This window comes from Aythya ferina (genome assembly GCF_964211825.1).
Source record: "Aythya ferina genome assembly, chromosome: 3".
Taxonomy (NCBI): domain Eukaryota; kingdom Metazoa; phylum Chordata; class Aves; order Anseriformes; family Anatidae; genus Aythya; species Aythya ferina.
Window position 1 is genome coordinate 21,876,939 of NC_140298.1, and position 21,966 is coordinate 21,898,904.

The following is a 21,966-nucleotide window of genomic DNA, read 5'->3' on the forward strand; positions in this document are numbered from 1 at the left end:
TTTTCTTTTGAAATTATTTGTGTGATGCTAAATTTTGATTCTCTTTTTCTGTCTCCTGCCAGGTTTCCTTTGCCTAAGTGATCTGCACTGTAACACCTCCTACCTGCTGTGCCATTGTCCTGCACACTGGTGACACCACTGCCCAACTGTTCACCTCATAATTATGTGGGGCTTTGATAATAAGACTCAGTGAGCCAGCACTGAGAGGATCTCACAAGTTTTCCCCTTCTGCAGTAGCACAACGCGGCAGGTGACCTGGGCATCGTGCAGTGCATGGCTGCCTGCACACAGAGGAAGTTCATGGGAGAGGTTTTCCAAGCTTTCCTTTCCTGGCGAGTGATCCATGAACACGTTCTCCAAGCCAAGCACTCGACTTTCTGTTGTCTTTGTGGCAGCACACCGCAGATCAGCTGTGCACCACGTTTTTCCCCCTTCAGAAAACTCGGAGGCTTCAAGGAGGTGACTCGTAGTCCATTGTTGGATACCAGCTCTGGCGGGTTTCCTTCTCTGCTGAAAACAGCCAGCAGGAAAGTAATTACAGGAGCAGATGTGATTTGTGACGTAAATGTTCCTTCTGGCTTTTTTTTTTTTTTTTTCTTTTGCCTTTTTTTTTTTTCTTTTCTTTTTTTTTTTTTTTTAATTTGAGGAAGTCCAACAGGGTGATTCCAAAGCAGCAGTCAGCTGGTACAGGAGATGTATGGGCCTGTGGTGGTGATTTCAAGCTTTCCCTTGACAGAATCAGGTCTGGGGAGAATTTGCAATACTGTACAAGTCACTTTTTAAAAGGAAATGAGCAAGTAAGGCAATTTTTCAGAGCAGATTCAATACATGTATCCTGCATAACCCTGTGTGAATCCCAGTGCTCCATTTGCTGACTTACTGGTGTCTGTCCTGAGCAAGACGTAGGAGCATTGCCTGTAATTCCTCTGCAGTGATAAATCAGTCAGTATTTTGCATCTCACATTTCTCTTGCAGACAAGTTAATTCCACAGTTGGATTAACTTATTTAGGCCCTTAAATCACTTCATTTTCAGGATGCCATGTAATTTCAGCTGAATCAGATGCAGACATACAACGTATAGCTGTAACCTTTCTAGATGCTCGCTTGACTAGTGTTTTGTAAGGATGAGGCCAGTGATTTACCATGTGTTTGGTCCTACAACACGGGGCTATGAATGGTACCCGGGTAAAGTCTGCAGTCCCAGTGCTTGCAGCTTCATACACAAACAGCTGACTGTGCCTCCGAGCCTCCTCAGAGTAAGTGTGGCAGCCTCTTGATGCTGGCCTCGAACTGTGTGCCAGAAATTGGTCACCATCACTGCTGGTGCCCAATGAGCAGCTCCAAGGATGCTCGACTCTCTGCGCACAAGGCTCACTCTTCCAAAACTCACCTGGCAACATTTGACCAAAGCAAGGTCTCAGGGACAGAGCTTTCCATGGCTCTGCAACCAAAGCCTAGTCAAGACTAAGATCCAAGGAAAAATGTGATTTTTGCTGACAGGGTCTAGTTTCCATCCAAACAGATACAACTTTGGTGATCCCAGACATCAGGAATAGCAAACATTATTCCTTCCCCTGAAGTGTGTCGCTGTTAAGCTTAATTTATTTCATGATCTTTGAGGGGTGGCAGAGAGCAGGGGGTGGCTAGCTGGCCTGGGGCACAAGACTGTTGGACCCGCAGGCAAGTGGCAAAGCTGGCCAAGTGGCACCTGTTTAAATGAGGGCTGGCTTCGTCTCGTAGAAGTTATTTATATGCTCTTATTTCTGGCGAGAAAAGCGCTCCTCCAAACGGTGCCCTGCCTCATTACCGATCCCCACCCAGAGACCTCTTTTCAACTCGGCCAGGCTTCCCAGCAGCTTGCCGCAGGATCTGCTCAGACACAATAGCTCCAGCGGGTTTTATTGCATTTCACTTTTCCTCTCTGCTTGGCCAGCTGCCAGCAGAGATGTTCTATGCAAAGATAATGGCTTCGACTTAATCATTCACCTCTCATGTGTCTAAAAGGAGTTAAGGACACTGGAAGCTTCCAAGAAAAATAAATGAACAGTGCTTGTTCAAGGGGGCCTCTTTAAGGCTGTTTCACTGACTTGAAAAAAAAAAAAAAAGAAAAAAAGAAAAAAAAAAAAAAAGAAAAAGAGAAGCAGCAAGCTATTCCTGCACATCACCCATGCCCTATTTATTTTTTAAATGTGTGTTTAAATTTGGCGGAGCAGACATGAATAGAAGGGTTATAAAGTGTTTCTCGTTTTCTTGTTACGGAGAGATTTGCAGTGTGTTTGGAGAGATGGGTCCAAAGTGAAATTCTAGTCAGGCTCATTTCTGGGGCTGTAAATCTAGATCCCAGCCTTGGGGGACTCCATCATATGCCTGCGTATGGGTGACATGCAAACAAACAAACAAAAAAAAACTGGACACCTCCCAGTTTTGCTGAAAACCCCCGAAATGGGATGTGCCCAGGGAAGTGGTGGAGTCACCATCCCTGGAGGTCTTTAAAAGACGTTTAGATGTATTGCTTAGGGAAATGGTTTAGTGGGGACTGTTAGTGTTAGGTCAGAGGTTGGACTCGATGACCTTGAGGTCTCTTCCAACCTAGAAAATTCTGTGATTCTGTGATTCTCAGGGAAAATCTTTGTAGTGAAGAAGCAAAATAAATCCTTGCTTGCTTGTAGTTGGGGTGGATCAAGACACCAACATTGATCCTGAACCTGAGGAACGAGCTCCTAAATTGTGCAATGTCAGGAGAATCTGACCTCATTTATCCATGTAACTAAAAGCAACATTATGGTTGATCATACATCATATGACTGCCCTGAGAAGTGGATGCTATTTAGAAGGGCATGGGGCTGCTTTTTTCCCTTCTCAGGTATCCTGGAGCAAGATACAGGTGGCTTCTCTGGAGCATCGCCTAGAGGGCGAGCTCTTGCCGTGACTGTTGCTTCCTCCAGAGATGGGAGAGTCCACAGTGGGATCTAGAGTAATCCACTCAAACAGGTAATGCAGACAGATCCCTTCTTCTGTATGGCATTGCTCTGTGTTGTTCCCAACCTTCAAAGAAGCTCATTTCTGGAAAAGAGAAAAATATCTGAATCCATTCCTCCCTATTCCTTGTCCCCCTTCCGTTTTCCAGGCAGCGTGTGCATGCCTGTGTGGTGCTGCTTTGTGCCCACACGTGCACGTAGGTATGTGCATGTGCATGTACATATATGTGCACCTAGCCCACCCTCCCCACAGGTATGGGAGGGTCTCTGCCTGCACCCATCTTTGCAAAGCAACCTTTCTGTGAGTAGTACAGATTGGGACACTCACTTAAATCTCCTTAAAATTGTGGAAAAAGGAATAAAGTTGTAACTGTCATCACCTATTCAGAAAAATTCCTGCAGTGCAGACACCCATTTTCCAGCCTTTGAAGGCTAGGGGAAAAAACTATCTTGCCAGGTGGAGTGTGATGTCTAGTTCTTCCCTTCGGCAAATGCAGGGGTGAATTTAGCAAGTTTGGAGTGAGTTGGAGGTGAAATGTCCCTTCCTCTCCTCCCCTTATATTCCCTCTCCTCCTGGGCAAGCAGCACTCATCTCATTAGAGAACACATTTCCAAAGACATGCTAATTTTGATGAGGTTCTGATGAGACACTAGACGAGGAGCTTTTTTCCCCTCCCCAGCCATGAGTTCCCTGAGCTGAGCGCTCTCTGCATGACTCAGATTTTTTTTAAGAACTGGAGCCCAATAGACGTTGTCCTTACTGATACCACTGGGACCAGAAGGTCTTTTTTTTCCCACCAACCTTAAAAACATGCTGATATACTGCAGTTTTTTTCTCAATATTTTGTTTTTATTATTATTAAAACAGCACCAAGTCCCAAAGCACCAAAGGATGGGATCTCTCCTGCATTTTCTCCCTTCATCACTAGCTAAGAAAAAAAAATAGGGCAATTATGCATAGGAGAAAACATTAAAGGACACTTCAAGCATCCCTGGTTTCTGGCTGGCTGAGAAGTTGATGGTGATGATGAATTTGGGGTGCAGGATGGGGCCACATCATTGGTGTCCCACCACCACCACCATCCTGACAGTGGGCTGTGCTGGACACAACCTGCACTCCCCTTCGACCAGAGGTGTCCAGCCGAGGCCGTGTGTTTTCTCGTGTGAATCCTCCAGAGTTCAAAGGAGCAGGTTTGGGGCCAGGGTTCCTGCTTGCCCCCAATGGCACCGCCCTGCTCCGCGATATTATTCAACCCCAAATTCCTTCAATTGACAGCCGCACTATTTCCAGTCTCTTAGTCAGCATACACTGCTCTGCTTTCCAGTCTGATGAGACCTGGATTTTCCCACACTCCTCCGTAAATGGAAACACATTGTTCATCTTCACTTTATTTATTTATTTGGTACAGAAAAACAAGATACTGCTATAACTTTGAAGTGCTGTCTCTACAATGGTTGGTTCCTTTTCAGAGCAATGGGTTTTCCTAAAAGCCGCTCTCAGCAAGATCCTTATCAAAATCGCCTTAGCGGGAGACAATGAACATTTCACAGCATGAAGAGGAAAAAAATAAAAAGGTCGGTGAGAAGACAAATGCTCCATGTGAGGAGATAGCCAGGGTGCAGATGAGCTCCCCCAGCCTTGTAAACACAGATTATTTTCTGCCTGACCTCCGGTTTGTGAACGTTTTGCTTGTTGAGTCAGCTCCGGAGCTTGTTGCGGGGTGGGTGTTGTTGGAGCAGCTATGAAAACAGGGACCCGAGCTCCATCTGAACACCTCTCTCGGACACCCACAAGCCTCACCTCAACGTGCCCAGGGGGGCTGGCTGCTGGGGCTGGCAAAACCACGGGGTCTGGGGAGGTGCATGCTTTTCTGCAGGCTGCTGGGGTGGTTTTCCTGATGGAGCAGCTCCAGGCAGGCAGGTAGGGGAGCAGCTTTGTGCGGAGGAAGCATGTTGGCTGCTGTCTGCTGTATTTTTAATTATTCGGTGGATGGTTCGAAGCCAAGGCTCTGCAATCAGTCAGTGTTTGTGGGTTAAAATAGAAACAAACAATAGGTTAATGTAAACCAAAGAGCACTCTGGTTTAGAGCCCGATGATAACTCTGCATTGTGGAGTGGATCCTTGTCCAAAGGCTTTGAAGATTGTTCGCTGTAGTTATTTTCCTAAAGATGGGTAACTTTGTTCTACTTGCTCAGCTTCTTATGGGTTTGAATAGACAAGGGTCCGGTAAAGGTGGGTCTGGCTCTGAGCTCTGAAGGAGCCTGGAGGGAAAATGTGTTTTTGGATCCTGATCTCATCCAAAAAATGTACCGCATTTCACTACCCTTAGATAGCTTACAAGTTGGAAATGCCAAGTAACCGGAAACTTTTGCTCCAAAGTCAACTCTGCTTTCATTAATAATTATTTTAAGACTGCATTCATAGAACAAAACAGTACTATATGGAGGAAAAATAGACCTGGGGGGAGTTCAGGGCTGAGCAAGAGTTCACTCTGCCATCTCCACTCCCACACTGGTGTTCAAGGAGCGGCAGCCTGAGATGCAGGGGAGGTCATGGTGAGGGATCCAGAAGAGGAAAGGAAGGAGTGAAGGGGATGAAGGCTGCCTTGGTGGGGTGAAGACCCCAGCACCCACCATGACAGGGTACAGAGAGTGTGTTCTCCAAAATCCTTTGGGTAGCTGAGATGTGCTCTTGACCCCATTTTACAGATGAGAAAATGGAGCTGCAGGAGATGAAGATGCATATTATATTGATAAATGTGGTCTCAGCCTTTTTCTTTGGGATCTGATCTGGCACCCCTTGGCTTATTTTCCTGTCATAATGATGCAGCCTGTGCCTGTAAACCACTTCTCCAAGTCATGTAAATCATTATAAATATTATTAGACTTATCACCTCTGTGCCTAATATACCAATACTGGCAGCAATTTTTGAAAACACAAGAGCAACAAGAAACGTATGTTCTGAGAGTCAAGTTAGTGGGATTTTTTTTCTGCCAAGGACAATAATTTTTTTCCTTTTTTTTTTTTTTTTTTTTTTTTTTTTTCAAAATAAACATCACGCTGGAATGTGCTGCAGCAAATGGCTTGGGCTCTATTATATTTCATGCAGCTTTCTAAACAGTTTTCAACCCCACTGGCACGGTGTCAAACAGAAGGCAACCAACAATAGCAAAATCCCATTAAAGCTGAGAAGGTTCCTTCCTGAGGTGAACACGGCCAGAAATAGTAATCTTGGCTCTCTTTTCAATTTGGCATTGGGGACTAATAATGCATGTTCTACTAATGGAAATTATCTAATTTCATCCAAGTGCAGCTCCAGAGAGAGCTGGGCTGACGCACAAACAGTCAATATAACAACATTCTTCTTGAAGAGCTGAACAATAGGGCTTTGGTGGGACTGTGATTAACAACGTCAAACTAAGAACAAACAGAAGGTGTAAAAATAGGCATCTGAGGAGTCGACACAACGGACTATTTTTCATCTGTAAGGCCAGAGGAGAATAGCTTGTTAAATTGTATGCTCGGAGCACTTCATCAGATGTGTGGGGAAGGACAAAAAAAAAAAATAGAAAAGAATCCTATTTCCCATCTGGGTCTGAATGTACTAAGGAACTGCACATGCCTTATTAATATAAATCATGCTAGGAGCATAATTCCCATTAGCATTAAAGAACCATTTTTCAATGAAATACTCCTGCACCAGGAACACCTAACGGGAAATAATGGTGTTTGCTTCATTTGAAGAGAATAGTAAAACACAGTGTAGAGAGACCGAGAAGGTGGAGAGCTGTTTCTTCTCTCCAACACTATGGGTTTGGGGGTTTTTACTTTTTACAGACACTGTAAGCCCTTCCCTTCCCACTCCAGCAGGGCCGTATCCAGATGTGGTGCAGAGAAAGGGCTGCCCAGCCCATGGAGGTGGCAGGGAGCGGAGCTGGGCTGCTCCGCTGTGTTGGGGCAGTGCTACAGCCCTGGGCACAGCCTTGCTGCCTTATTCCCATGCTGCCATGGGTGTGCGAGGGATGGTGCCTGGTGCATTAAAGCACAGAAGCGTTAGGGGTAGGTGAAACCGCTGCATAGCTCATTAGCCCTGGTGCCTCGCCGGCTTTTCCCAAGGCTGTGGCTCTTGGCTGTCGCAGCGCGTGGGGCCAGCGCTCTCACCCCAGGGTTTGCGTGGGCGCACGCTGGCTCCTCAGCCCCAGCGTCACCTTGGAGGGATTAATTCCCTTTCCTCGGCTAAGTGCCACAGCCCAGTCCGAGGTCTCAACGAAAGGAAGCACTAGCCTTGAAACGCTAGACAAAATTTCCACCTCTGGTTAAGCAGGTATGTTTATTTTTAATTTTTCCAAAATCTCAAGCAGCTGCTTACTCACGGTTATTTTTAGCGTGAGAGGGGAGCTCTGTGTTTTCATAAAATCCCTCGATGTACGTTTGGTCACTGGGATCTGGGGCATGACACAGCACTGCTACTTTGCCTCTGCATCCAGGAACGGACGAACCCCCTGCTGGGGGTCTGCCACAAGCGTGTCCTTCGTGTTCTCCCTCCTTCTAACACCCCCCAAAAAATGATGCGAACCATGGAAATTAATAATGAAAGAAAAGCCGCCTGGGTTTGCTGGGGACCCAGCTAACATCCAGCATCTCACGGGCACACGGAGGTGATCCTAGAGAAGGAAACCTGGGAAAGCTGGGAAGAGAAAACCCCTGCAGCTGATCTCCCCCCCAGCAGCCACACACGGAGGCTGATCGTAGCCCCAGGGTCTGCTGTTGTTGCAGATCTCGTTGTCGGCGTGCACTAGAGGGTGCTGCTCGGTTAGCGATGGGCAGGGCTCGCCGCCCGTGCTGGCGCTGCTCGGCTGGGCTGTGCGTGGCGGGGCTCGCGTTAGCGCTGGCCTCAGTGAAACGGATGGTTTAGCTGGGAAAAGGAGAATTTCTTGGCCTGGAAAAGCTTCTATACGTCTGGGGTCAAGGGTAAACATTTGGGTTAGTCACGGTGACAAATGAAAGGAAAAACTGGCCAGACTTTCCTTTTTCTTTTTTTTTTTTTTTTCTTCACTCTCTGTTTCACAGTTGCAGGATGAGCGAGTGCTTTGAGAAGCCAGCTGAGACATGAGACAGCAAAACAAGAAGAGGACAGTGACCGTAGACGCCGAAGATAACAAACCTTTGGAATTCACCGCTGCAGGACAAATAGCCAAAACCCCATGGCAATGTTTTTGTGCAGGAGTAAAAGCGAAGTATGCTTTATGACTGCTACAGTGTTTTGGCTAAGATAAGGCTAACCAGACCACAGGCATCGAGTTATAAAATGATGTGTTAGAGGTATCAGTAGGAAATGACTTCCCTCGTGTGCTGCCATGCTCCATCGACCATGCCTGCTCCGGTTTTGTTTCCATTCGCTGAATGTGCAGAGCAAGAGCTCTTTCTGCAGGCAGCATCCCAGGGCTATGGCGGTGCCTGCCATGGGAAAGAAAGCATCTCCCTTGGGCCAAAGGGATTAAATTGGGATTTTTGTTATTATTTTTTTAAGGGTTGTGATGGCTTTGTTCTGCTGGGATTTTATATATGCTCCTAATAAAGAATGAATTGGTTTTAAGCTCACCAGGCTGGTACCCACTGTGTTCAAGCCCACTCAGAACATGAAAGGAGGGCTGGAAGAAGCATAGTAACTATTCTCAGATCCAGGTGAATTTCACAGAGTTCTTCTAGAACATTGTGTTCCTTCATTAGTTGACTTTGCTTTTTATATGCCTGAATTCTGATAGCTTTATTTCCAGTTTCCCCACATTTTTGACCGATGTTGTCAGGAAGGTGGAAACTGTTTCTTATTTAAAGCATTTCTATGCCGTTATTAGTGTTTCCTTCTTAGATGCTGACTGGCTTTTCTGCACAGTGACTTTAAGGTACTGTTGCTGCAGGGGCCATCGGCCTAATGCATTACTGCACAACCCAGCTTGGGTCTGGGGAAAAATGGATGGGGTTCCTCTGACAAAACCATCAGGGGATGACCCTCTATGGGAATGGAAATTCTCCGGTTAGACCTAGACATGGGTGTGCATGCAAACGCTTCTCTCCCCAGCAGCTGCACAGGAGCACAGTAAGTCAGCACTGCTGCACATTGTGTCACCTTTAATCAGCTACCAGAGGTTAATTGCAGAATGGCTCTCTTCAGACCTCTACGCTTGTGTGGCCTGGAAAATCGCTGTGAAAATCTTCAGGCAGTTTATGGTCTGGCTGCAGTGTAAAGGTGGAGAAACCTATGGTATCTGTGATGCCAAAGAAGAGAGTTTGGGAAATGTGACAGCAGAAGGCCTTTTCTTCCAGGTAGAGTTAATCTTCCGCAGATTGACATCCCCAGGGATGGGAGCAGGCAGGCAGGGATGAAGCAAGTGCAAGTGTTTGGCACTTCAACCTCAAGCAGCTTAAACCATTACAGCACTGCAAGCTCGCAGTGCCCAGCTGCCTGCCCAGCATCAGATGCCTAAAAATGGGCTTCCCAAAAAACAACAGACGGAGCAAGATCTGCCTGATCTAACCCCAAGGAAACCCCAAAGAAGGGACTGTCCTGACCCTGCTGCTCCTCAGAACGCAGCCTCCTTTCCTGTGGCTGCAGAGTGATTCTGCTTTCCAGCTGCTATTTATTACCCTGGCTTTTTTTTTTTTTCCCCAAAGATTTATGTATCTGCAGCTTTTCATGGAAAAAAGGAAAAAAGAAAAAAAAAAAAAAAAAAAAGGAAGGAAAGGAAAGGAAGGAAAGGTCACTCCTTTCCCTGTAAACATGGTTGTGGAAAGATGCAGTGCCCTCTTACATGTCAGGACTTTGAGCTAGGCAGATGGGGAGAGAGGGAAGTGAGGGTTTGTGAGTGCTCCCTCCATCTGAAGGGACCTTTGGGACTACACAGTGTTTTGGGCGAATGTGATTTTGCTTCAGAGCACCTCTATCATGCCCAATGGATTGAATTCCAACCAAGGATCCCTGCTGGTGCGCCCCGAGACCTCTCCCCGGTGCTGCAAGCGCTCAGGCCCAGCTGATCCCCCTCGTGGCCCTCCGGACCAAACCCGGCCACCGGTGCGAGGCTCCCGGCTGTCCCCGAAGTGCTGTCCGCCTCGGCAGGTGGCGACAGAGCCCGGCCTTTGGGGCCCGGGGCCCGCGGGCGCTCGGCGCTGCACAGAGCGGGGTCCCCGCAGCATCGGGGCGGCCGCACCGGGAACAGCGCTACAACGAGATGGAGGCGATTAAAAAAAGCTCCTACGTATAGGGAGAGTGGTGTTTTATATATTAGAGATGCGCATAAATATACTTTAATATAAAATGTATAGGTAGAGGTAGAAACAGAACGACCTCTATGAACATAAAAGCTGTATGGGGAGAGCCAGGGAGAGCCAGGGATGGGCCGAGGAGCTCCGAGGGGCAGGAGCAGCCCGTGGGCAGCCTAGCCAGGCCCCTCCGCAGCCGCCCCCCTCTCCGGGATGCTCCCGGCCCGGGGCCGGCGGGCTGCAGCAGCGCCTCGGGGTTAGCCCGTCTATCTCCGCAAGAAACTCGAATAACTCTTTTCCACCTCTCCTTTGTCGGCCTCGTAGGGAGAGAAAAAAAAAAAAAAAAAAGTCCTTCGAGACTCTATTCAAAAAAAAAAAAGCATCTCTCCAGCCTGCACAGTTCATTCGCCTCCTTCTCGAGTCCCTCGGAAAGCAAGATTAAAGGGGAAAGTCGCAGCTGTATATTTATGTTTTCATTGCTAGAAGGGAATTGATTTCCTTGCATTTATTTTTGTAGTTGCAATACACAAGGGCGGATTTGCGTCACCAAAGCAACTTGCTGGTCGAGATAAAGTTGCACAAATATTGAAAAGGGAAGTGCTCGCGCTCATTATGAAGTTTTTCTCCGGAAGAAATAAGGATTTCTGCTGTATCCTAAAATACTGAAGCCGCTTCTATTTTAGGACAAATCTCGCAGGCACATCCGCTCATTTAGTCCGGGTTGGAACCTCTCAAAAAAAACAGGAGATGACCTGGGCTGCAGCGAGCCCCGGGTTTCCTGCAGCCTTCTCGCTCCTTGCTCGGGGAGGAGGCGCCGCCGTTGTCATTGCCGCGGAGCCCTGCGAGCCCCGGGCCCGGGGAAGGGAGCGGGGAGGCCCTCGGGGCCTCCGGGGAGAAGGCTCGGCCCTGCCCGGGGAGGCCGCGGGGGGAGCAAGACGGGGCCGCGGAAGATGCGCGGGTCCCGAGGCGGCGCGCACCTGCCCGCGGGGGGCTCTGAAATAAACTCTTGGGAAAAAAAACGAGGGGAAAAATATAAAAATACCACCCGAACACCTTTTTTTTCCCGCCCTGGAGAGCATCCCCGGGGTGGTGTGACAGCGACAGCAGCAGCGGTGGCACCGGCAATGGGAATTTGGCGATGCGCAGCTGGGGCGCGGTGGGAACGGCGCAGTTCGTTGCCCTTCCGTGCAGCGGGCCGGTGGCACGGCTTCGCCTCGCCGTGGAAACGCAAGTGAAAGCGGAGTCGTTTGATCCGGTTTGAAACCAGCAGAGCCGCTTTGGGGTCATCTGCACAAGGGGAGTAAGGGGAGATGGGATGGGAGACGCAAGGAAAAGTGGCTTCCCCTGTCGAGGCAGGAAAAGTTCAAAGCTAACCTACCCTTTCTTTCACCTTGTTTTCGGACACGTCTTGGCAAGCCGTCGCCTCGTTATTTTTCGGTTTAATATTGCTAACAAAAAACAAACCAAACCAAAGCCGTGCCTGGGCTTTCCTGAGGGACGGGCTTCGCCTTTACACGTGCCCACGGACACGCTGGCATTTGGCTTAGAAATGTGCTCACGCTCGATTACAGGTGGTTTCAATATCCCCCCAAAATCTACATCTTCATACCTGGCGAAAGGAAAATAGTTTGGCTTTCTGGCGGTTCCTTGGAAAAGGCTCCGAATTTTAGAAGCCATGTAAAAAAAAAAAAAAAAAGTATTTTTTGAAACAAAACCAAAACAAACCTGCAATCGTCTGACCCAGGAGCTTGTTCACAACGGCAGCAATGGGCTTACACGGCCCCAGCTGGGGAAACTACGACTTAAAAAAAAGGTTTTGTTGTGTTTTGTTTTGTTTTGTTTTCTTCTTCTTTTCCCGGAGTCAGGTAGGGACAGATATGGACGTTGGAGGGAAGAAAAAGCACGAAATAAGCATTGATATGTTTGTCCCTAAAACATTCTAGCGAATATAGTTCATGGTCGTATTCTTAAAAAAATATATATAAATAAATAAAAATAAAAAATTGGGGTAATTCGGTTGTCAAAGTTGCACAAAATTAAGAACTGGTCTTTACGGTGGAAGGGGTGTGCGAACAGATCGGGTGGAGAGCATAGAAAAAAATCAATAAAAGGTGGTTGCCGACACGACACAATTTATTAGCCACTGCTAACGCAGGACCCAACGCGCCCTGGGCCCCGAGCAGCCCAGGAGCTCCCCCAAATCCGTCCGTTGCGAGCATGATCACTGCACACCCACTTCGCTGCCGCCCGGCCGAGGCTCATTTATGCCGGGAGGAAACGTGGTGCACCGGGAAGCATTTCCAGCCTCCGGCTGCGGCTCCGTTTCTCCGCGCTGGGAACCACGGCGCGGGGGGCAGGCGCTGCGCGGAGCAGCGGGGGGGCTCCCCCTCGGGGCGCTCCCCGACGGGCGCACACCTTGCGGGCCGGGGGCACACGGAGCGCGGCACTTGCGGGAGTCGGCCCGGCTCGGCCCGGCTCGGCACGGCCCAGCAGGGCTCGGCACGGCTCGGCCCGGCCCGGCCCGGCCCGGGGCGTGTCTGCGGGCGGCGCGTCCCGGCCCCGCGGAGCGCGGATTGGGCGCGTTGTGCCGGGGGGCGGCGGGAGCGAGGGCTGCGGCGCGGCCGGGAGCGGCTGCCAGAGAAAGTTTGGGGAGGGGTGGATTTTTTCCCCAGTGCGAGGAAGGGGGTTTGTTTTGTTTTGTTTGCGCCGCTCCTCTCCCGCGCTCGCCCGCTCGCTCTCCCTCTCGCCGTTGGTTTTGGGGACTTCTTCCTTTTTTTTTTTTTTTTTCAGCTCTTTTTGACTTTTTTATTTTTTTAGATTTTTTTTTTTCTCCTGCCCCTTCGGCAAGTGCTCCGGCCGCCGCCGCCGCCTCCCGCCCCGCCATCCCTCCCCATGCTCCCGGGGCGGCGGGCAGCTCCGCGCCGCGCTCCCGGCAGCTGAGCGGCGTCCCCCGGCGGGGAGAAGAGCCCGTGCTCGGCGGCCGCCAGGATGTACACGGCCGGCCTGGCCCCCTTCTACGCCTCCAACTTCAGCCTCTGGTCAGCGGCGTACTGCTCGGCGTCGGGGCCCGGCGCCGGAGGCTGCTTCCCTCTGGACGCCGCCGCGGCCAAGAAGCCGTCCTTCTGCATCGCCGACATCCTCCACGCCGGCGGCGAGGCGGCGGCCGGCCCTGCCGAGAGCCTGCCCGGCGGCCCCGGGGCCGGGCTGCCGGCGGCGCTGGGCGCCGTCCACCACGGCGGCCCCTTCCACGCCGCCGCCTCGCCGCTGCGGCCCACGCCCGTCGTGGCCCCCGACGCCCCATCCGCCGCCGCCTTCCCGCAGCGCCTCTCGCCGCTCTCGGCCGCCTTCCACCCCCCGCACCACCACCACCGGCCCCCGCAGCACCGCTCCCCGGCGGCGGCGGCGGCGGCGGCGGGGGGCGGCGGGGCTCCGGCCCCTGGCCGGGTGCCGGGGGGCCACACGCACGGCTCGGCGCCGGCGCCCGCCAGCAAGGACCTGAAATTCGGCATCGACCGCATCTTGTCGGCGGAGTTCGACCCCAAAGTGAAGGAAGGCAACACGCTGAGAGGTAGAGAAATCGGCTCGGCGCGGCTTTTGGGGGGGCTTTAAGCGGCCGCGGGGCCCCGTGGCTCGCCCCCCTTTGCGAACCGGCCGAGAGAATCGTCAGCGGTGTGAGGACGAGTTTTTAATGCCCCCCCCAAACCCCCCGAAACAGCCCCCGGTCCCGCGCTGCGCCGCTCCGCAAAATAGCGATAGCGTAAAAATAGCTGAACCGGCGGGTGCCGGCCTCCCCGGCCCGGCCGGGGCTTTTCGTGGGCCGCCAGGGCCGGTTTTAAAGGCTTTCGCTGCCATCCATCTCCCCTCGCAGCGCGTAAACATCCTGACAGAGCAGCCACCGGAGGGGAGGATGTCCGAGCGCCGGGGCCCCGCCGCGCCCCCCGAGCCGAGGCAGGGCGAGCCCCGCCGGGGTCCCGCGGCGTGCCGGGCTGGGGGGCTCGACCGCGGTGTAACGGAGCTGTGCTTGTTCTGTGCTCGCAGATCTCACCTCCTTATTAACCGCCAGCCGCCAAAGCGGGGTTCATCTCCCCAGCTTGCAGCCTTCCGCCAGCCAGTTCTTCGCGTCTCTAGACCCCATTAACGAGGCCTCTGCTCTTCTGGGTCCCTTAAACACAACCCCAAGGAGCTCAGTTCAGCACCAGTTTCAAGACACTTTTCCAGGTACATCCCGTCCCCCCCCGTCCGTCCCGGAGCGGCCCCCGGGCCCGAAGGGACTCGCCGGGCGCTTGGAAACGCCAGGACTTTTTCTTTTTTTCTTTTTCTTTTTTTCTTTTTTTTTCCCACGATTTTATTTTTTCTAGCGAGGCTCAGGCTTGGTGCATTTCGTGGGGGGAGGCAGAGCGGCTAGGGCCTGACACAGAGGTTCCCCCCGGCCAGTCAGAAAAAATACCTGGGCCTGGAGAGAAGGGGCTGGGGAGGGGGGAGGGGGAAGGAAACACGGACTAAAATCCGTGCTGTTCGTGTCGGAGGGACCACAGGCCTGCTTGTAGGACTCGTAGGCTCGGGCCTTCCCTGCCCCTGTCTCCTTCGAGCCCCTCGTCCCGGCGTCGGTGCTAACCGGGCCTCCCCCCGGCCCGTGTCTCCTTGCCCCCGCAGGTCCGTATGCGGTGCTAACCAAGGACACGCTGCCTCAGACCTACAAGAGGAAGCGCTCCTGGTCCAGGGCTGTTTTTTCCAACCTGCAGAGGAAAGGTTTAGAAAAGCGCTTCGAAATCCAGAAGTACGTCACCAAACCCGACAGAAAGCAACTGGCGGCGATGCTGGGGCTGACGGATGCTCAAGTAAGGGCGGCTTCGCTTGTGTTTCGTGCGTTCCCGGGTTCCTAACTTCCAGTTTTGTTCAGGGGAACACTGTGGGGGCGGGGGGGGGGAGTGTGTGCAGAAAAGCTTTTTGCCTTCCTTGCTCTTTTACGGGCCTGCTCGGGGGCAGGGCCCGGGGCCGAGCATCAGGATGCGCTTTGGTGCAGTGCAACTCGCGGCAGGAGGCAGCTTGGGTCAAAGGAAGTAGAGGCGAACACACTATTTTTAATGCCTCTCGCTCTTGTTTTTTTTTTTTTTTTTTTTTTTTTTTCTCTCTCTAAATCTCTCCCCGCATTGTGAAATCCTCGGTTCAGGGGAAGTGAAAACTCTTCTTCAAACGGAATCATTAAACGCCACTCTGCGATGATTCCACTATTGAGGGCCGGCAGCGCACGGAGTTGTATAACGCTGTGGTTTCTTGAGCAAGATTTGGTTTCCTGGAAGAAGAAGTAGAAGGGGAGAGAGAGAGAAAAAAAAATATATCAAAGCAAAAAGGGGGGCCCTTTTGTATTGAAACACGCAAATAATAAGGAAAAAGCCACCTTAGTCGCCTAAGGGCGGGGGCAGAGGAGGACGAGGAGGGCCGGGTGGACCTTTTTTTTTTTTCTTTTTCTATCTCGGGCCGGCCTGCGGGGAGGACGAGAAGGCCGGGCGGTGCGGGGTTGTGCGGGGTTGTGCGGGGTTGTGCGGGGCGGTGCGGGGCGCGTCCCGTGCTGCCCGTCTGAGCGCGGCCTGGCCGCAGGTGAAGGTGTGGTTCCAGAACCGCCGGATGAAGTGGCGGCACTCCAAGGAGGCGCAAGCCCAGAAGGACAAGGAGCCGCCGCCGGAGCCGGAGCCGGCGGCCCCGCGCTCCGCCCCGCCGCCCGCCGCCGCGGGGGAGCCCGAGCGCAGCCCCAGCCGCTCCGACGGCGACAGCGACAGCAGCGACGCCGACTCCCTCGACATGGCCCCCAGCGACACGGAAAGGACTGAGGGCGCCGAGCAGAGCCTGCCCCCCGCCGGGGCCGCCAAGCCCCCCGGCAGCCCCGGCCTCCCGTCCCCGCCGACCGCCGCCAGCCCCGAGCCGCGGGGCGCGCTATAGACGGGGCGGCCCGGCCCCGCCGCCGGCCCCCCGCGCTAATTTATGTCCTCCTCCTCCTCCTCCTCCTCTCCGCCGCCCGGCCGCGGCCCCGCAGCGCTGCACGGGGGCCCGCCGGGCCCCGCACCCGCACCCGGAGCGGCTGCGGAGCGGGAGCTCCGGCCCCGGGACGATGGGCGAGAGGCGAGCTGCGGCGCTGCTGCTCGCAGGAGAGCGGGACTCCTTTTTTTTTTTTTTTTTAATTTTTATTATTTTTTTTAATTTTATTCTCCGTCTCCCGCCCCTCGCCCTCTCCAGGAAGGTCCGAGCGAGGGACTCCGAGAACGTGGCTCTGAACTCCCTCCTCCCTCTCCCCCCGACCAATTTACAATGTGAAGTATTTTGCCAGCATCCTCGTGGGTTGCGACGTGTTGCTTCGAATAATCCGGCCAAGAAATACTGCACTGACAAAATATATAAATATATATATATATATCTCCTGTAAATAAAATGTTTGCTATGGTTTGTAACCACGTCAGTCTGTTGACCAGGGGAGAGGGCTGGTGAAGCTGACCCAGCTTCCTACGCCTCGCTCAAAGGCAGCCACTGTCTGCTCCTCACCGGGAAGGACTCCCGGTGCAGTCTTCGCCTTTTTTTTTTTTTTTTTAATTATTTTTTCACCTTCTTTTTCGAACGGAGGCGAGGACGAGAACAGGATTTGACTACGCAAAATAGCAACTGGGCAAGAAAGCAGCCGATCGCACTTTATCGATGTATTGTGTATTTACCTATGGGCGGCTCTTGGTTTTAACGCACGATCGGACGGGGCTGCCCAGCTGCCCGCGAGGGTCGGGGCTGCGGGGCGCGGCTTTGCGCCGATTTCGCTCCGCTTCGCCTCCAGTGGCCAAACACCCCCCAGGCCCGAAGGGGTGGAGGGGGGACGACAGTGCCCCGTGACGTCACGGGGGAGCCCACGGTGACGTCATACCCGCGGGGGTGGGGGGGACGGACATGAGCGCAGCCCCTGAGGGGCGACGTGCTGGTGGGGCGGGCGAAAAGGGGCCGATAGGAGTGGAAACCGAGGGGTAAAGGAGTGCGCAGAGCCACAGCGGGCAGGGCGATTTTCAGAAGCCTGCGCACAAAACTCTGCTGCGCCCGCGAAGGGGAGCGTGCTCGGGGAGCCCTGATGCGGCAGGGAAGCGGGCGGCATCGGGGAAAGGAGCTGGAGGGGATTTGTAGCTTGAGTCCCCCTTGAAGGCTTTTCAGGGGATATCATGACCTTTTGGGGGGCCGCGAGGCGCGCAGTGGGCCCTGCTGCTTGCCTCCAGCCCCAGCAAACGGCTGTTCGTGGGGCCGCTGCCGTGCACATCAGTGCAGGGTTTGCTGCAAGGGATTTGTAACTTCCGCCAAGAGCGAGGGAAGCCGTGGGACAGATGTCCAGCGAAAGGCTGCTATTTCTGTCCCGTCACACCAGCGCGATGCGCCTCACGGACGCGCGGGGCTTTGTTTCCTCGAGGCTCAGCCGTGCGGAGCGGGCACGGGGCAAATCACGGCTCGGGAGTCGGGGAGAGAGGGGCTGGGGTGGCTCTGCTCACACGGGGAAGGAAAGGCGAGTCGGGAGAGTTTCTCTTCCCTTGGGCTAGGGGAGTCTGCGCCTCCTCTAAGAGCGGGGCTGGCTGTGCGAAGGCCGCCTCCAAATAACGCCCTGGTCTCCCCAGATGACGGGAGGGACCCCCTTCCTGGACCCCGCGGCCGGGAGAGAGCAGGGAGAGTCATTCTACGATAACACGGCAAAAAGGGGGGAAAAATAACACTATAACAACTAAGTAACGGGGAAAGATGCTCAGATCCAAATGAACGAGCTAAAAATCCCTCCGGCTCGGGCCGGAGGACTGGAGGTGAAGGCGAGTGGGGCTCCCCTGCCCCTCCAGGCTTAGGGCCCCGCGGCCAAATGGCAAGGCTGGGAGCAATTTTGTTCCTCTCCCCCCCTGCAAAAGGAAAAAGACATAAAAAAAATCTCTGTCCCGCATTGCTTCCGTTGTACATGTCCTCGGGCAAAAACCGCGACAACGAGCTGTGGGAAAGATGCGCTGCTGGGGAGATTTGTGCCCATCTCGATTGGGAAGGGAGCTCGCCTGGTCCCGCGGGGCTGCTGGTAAAGAAGCTGAACCTCCGCGGAAAAAGGCGAACCAGCAACGGAACTGCAGCCAGCTCCACTGCTAGCCATCGCCGAAGTCGACCTGTCCGTACCTCCATACAATAACCACCCAAAATCAGGTCCGAAAAAGGCCGGGGAGTCCCTTTTTTGTTTGCTTTATTTCTTCCACGTCTGATAACACGAAAGAATTTTGATGCTGGTTATTTCTGAATGAGAAATGCCGAGCATCACGCTGTGAGAGTCTCCCATTACCCCACTGACCCGATTCTTAAAATCGGTGGTCACCGCCTTCGAGCCGATTCCTTTCTCCCCCCTAAATCCCTTGTGACTTTGCAGACCTGTGCCTGCCGATCCCAAATCCCTGGGGCTGCGCCCACCCGCCGCAACGGGGCCGTCTCGGAGCGGCTCTCCCCTGCCCGGGTTGGGGCCGGACACCCCCATGTCCCCCGGGAGGGGTCGGATGGGGCTTCCCTTGGCACTGCCCAGTGCTGTCCCGGCCGGGCTCTCGGGATTTTCACTTCCGAGTGCTCAGCGGAACTTCTTCGGGCTTATTTCGGATATGCGATTGTAGGGAGAGCAAGGAACGGGAGCGGTACACTCTGCCGAACGGAGAACAGAGGTTTCCCTGCCTCCTCCCTGCCTCGCATGTGTGGGAAATCGAATAAATAACGAACCGGGAGGCCTTTTCGGGCCGCCTCGTCATCTGAGCCCCTTCTGCGAGCTTTGGGTCCACAGCCGCACAGATGCGCAGCCGGGCTCGTCTGAGTCAGGTCCTGCCGACTCCTTCTCGGGGAGAAGCTTCCCAATAATCCCACATTTCCCACATTACCAAGTGCAACGACATCTTGTTCTTCTTGCCCTATTTCTTACCAGAAACCTCCCACCTTCGAAAAGACTCGAGGCAGCCTCGGAAATAAGAATAGTCACGTTAACAGGAAAAAAGAAAAAAAAAAAAAAAAGATGCAATATTTTAAGCAAGAGATTTACTGGAAGGGTGAAGAAAGGGCCAGGCGGGGCCGGACAACGAGCTGGCGTTGGGGTCCCACTCGGAAAGGAGGGGTCCCACCGTGCCCCCAGGTCGGGGCCGCTTTCCCCCCCCCCGCCCCAGAGCCCCACGGGCTCGGGGCTGGCGGCGGCGGCAGCGAAACCTGAGTTCGGCTCCCTCCTCGTTAGCTCGGCGAGAGCAGCCCCGCTCCTTAGGAAAATATTTTTATTTTATTTTAACGTCGGGCTTAAGCTGATGTCTTAAAAAATAATTGTTTTCAGACCCCGGTTCGCTCGGCATCGCCGTTTCACACTCACACGCACACACAGCTTTCCCTGCAGTTCATGCCTCGGGACTGCCTGGCGTCGGCAAGACAAACTGCAATCTCCGAAATGTCAACTTTTGCCACAATCTCGACTAAAAAAACCACCCCCTTCTTATTGCTGTTGAGCGCTCATCAGAAATAATGGCTGTTTACACAAAACCTTTATTCACTTTCTTAAATAAACACCAGTGAATTCAAATAAAGCAAACCCTCAGCTATAATTCAAGCACAACGTTTGCTGTGTGTATTCTCGGCTGCGGACCTGGAGAGACTCCTAGGAGAGAAATATGAAGTCTCCTTTCACAGTCCACCTCCATTAGCTAAATATTCTAGCTCACCTCGGCCGGGCTTATCCCACCCCAGCTTTTCTTTTTTTGCTTTTTGCTTTTTTTCCTAGCTGAAGCGGAAATAGTTCCTCCCCTGTCGCATTACAGAGGTGAGGACCGGGCGCTTTTATTTTTACATCAATTTGCAAAAAAAAAATCCCCCAAACAACCCTTCACTCCCGTCCCGGAGCCCTGCCTCGGGGGCGCGCTTCGGGTCGGACCGGGACCGCACTTCTCCGCCGCCCCCCTGCGACCCCCGGCCGCACACAGACGGTGATGCTCCGGGCTCGGCGGGCCGGGGGCGCTCGGGTCCGGGCACACACAGGCGCTGGGGAGGGGGGATCGAGGCTGGGGGAGCTGAGCCCGGCGAGGCGATGCCATGGTCCCCTCGATTGGAAAGCAACACAAGCGAGTTTGTGCAAAACCAAGCGCTTGCAAGTGCAGCGCGAAGCGGCGAGCTCGGCCGGGGAGCGGGGAGCGCTTGGTACCTGCGCGGGGAGCGGCGGCAGAGCCCCCCCTCGGGGCGGGGAGGGCAGCCGGGGAGCCCCGAGACCCGGGGAGGGCGCTGGGCACCGGGCATCGCTCCCCAGAGTGGGAGGGGAGCCCTTGGTCCGCGGCGGGGCTGGGGGGCTCGGGCCGTGCGCTGCCCCCCGCTCCCCTCGCCGCCCCTGCTCCTAGGCCGGGACTCGCGGCCCCGGCCCTAATGAGATCCATTAAGCGTATTATTGATGTGGAGGTTTGCTGTGAGGTCCTGGCTGGAGGGAAGCGGAGCTCTGCTCTGCAGATACAGGCGCTCTGATCTGCACCACCTGGCTGAAACCAGAGAGCCGCCACTTCATTAATGGGTTTAGCCTTTGCTAATTGGTGTCTTTAGGAGCCCTGCCAAATTCTGCTCTGGGAGCCTTGGAGGCAGCTTTTGTTTTTCCTTCTGCCGGTGACATTCGTTGACGGCAATTAGACCCCATTCCACTCCTGCGCCGGCGGGCCGCCAGGCAGCGCCAAGCCCCCGAGGGGGCGGGCTGCGTCCCCGGCCCGGGCACCCCCTACCCACCGCCGGCAGCACCAGCAGAGCTCGAAGCGCCACACGTAACCCCGGCGGTGGAGTTAGCGAGTCCCCCGACCCCCACTGCCGCGGCTGCAGCAGGTGACACGGGCGGAGGGGGACCGAGGGGCCCGGGCGCCGCGGACCCCGCCGAGAGCGAGCGCAGGGGCCGGGCACGATCCGGCCTCTCCTCCTGCGGGCCGGTGGCCTGCGGGCTGCGAGGGGAGCCGAGCCCCGGGCGTCCCGGAGCAGCCCCCGCGGTCTTGCCAGCCCCGCGGCCGCCGCAGCCCGGAGCCGCCGGCGCCGCCGCCGAGCCCCTTTCGCCGCCCGCCCTCGGGGCCAGCTTCGTCCCCGGCCCCGCGGGCCCGAGCGGGTTTTCCGGGACTCAAACGGCCGTAGTTAATGAAATCCGCTCACCGCAAATCACAGAGCTCTGCCGTACGCTATAATCAAATTTCTGCTTGCCTTAAAAAACCCAGGCCACCCTCCTCCACCCCCCCCTTCTCCAGGCAAACCCCAAATCAAAGGTTTCCAGCCATCACACCCCTCCAGCTACGCCTCGTCCCAGGCCGCCTCTCCGTTACCGTCGGCTCTTCTTCCCCAGCACCGCCGTGCCCAGCCCCTGCCTGCCCTCGGCGGCCCAAACCGGGACGGGTCTGTCCGGCCGGGTCACCCGTGCGGGGATGGGGGCGAGGGGATGGGGGCGCTGGGGGTGCGGAGGGGGTGTTGGAGGGGGTGTGGAGGGGCTGATGGAGGGGATGGAGGGCTTCCTGAGCCAAGCAGTCAAAAAGAGGGGTCGGGGGGACAAACAGGCTCCACAAATCACGCTAGCCCCGTTTCTCCGCTAATGTGTCACCAGCCGCGGAAGTCAGCTATTCACGGGTCAGAGAAAGCTGGTAAATCACACCGAGCTGGGGTTTTACCCTCCTCACGGCCCCGTTGTCACCGGGCTCTGCTGTCCCGCCTGGCGGGCCCTGCCC

The 21,966-nt window shown here is 54.4% G+C and overlaps 1 protein-coding gene and 1 long non-coding RNA gene across 3 annotated transcripts; both read left to right on the forward strand.

The window, feature by feature from the left end:
- Positions 1–6,939: 6,939 nt before the first annotated feature.
- Positions 6,940–8,581, forward strand: LOC311433359. Its single transcript, XR_014690706.1, has 2 exons — positions 6,940–7,304; positions 8,051–8,581. It is a non-coding gene; the product is annotated as an uncharacterized lncRNA (long non-coding RNA).
- A 4,102-nt stretch (positions 8,582–12,683) lies between these two features.
- HLX (H2.0 like homeobox) lies at positions 12,684–16,680 on the forward strand. 2 transcript variants are annotated; one of them, XM_084516117.1, is made up of 4 exons: positions 12,687–13,805; positions 14,276–14,455; positions 14,891–15,075; positions 15,836–16,680. In XM_084516117.1, the coding sequence occupies exons 1-4, from the start codon at positions 13,226–13,228 to the stop codon at positions 16,172–16,174; spliced, it is 1,284 nt and encodes a 427-aa protein (XP_084372243.1). In that variant the 5' UTR covers positions 12,687–13,225; the 3' UTR covers positions 16,175–16,680. The 2 variants fall into 2 exon arrangements, with proteins under 2 accessions (XP_084372244.1, XP_084372243.1); XM_084516118.1 differs by lacking the exon at positions 14,276–14,455 and having other exon boundaries at positions 12,684–13,805.
- The last annotated feature ends 5,286 nt before the right edge of the window (positions 16,681–21,966 follow it).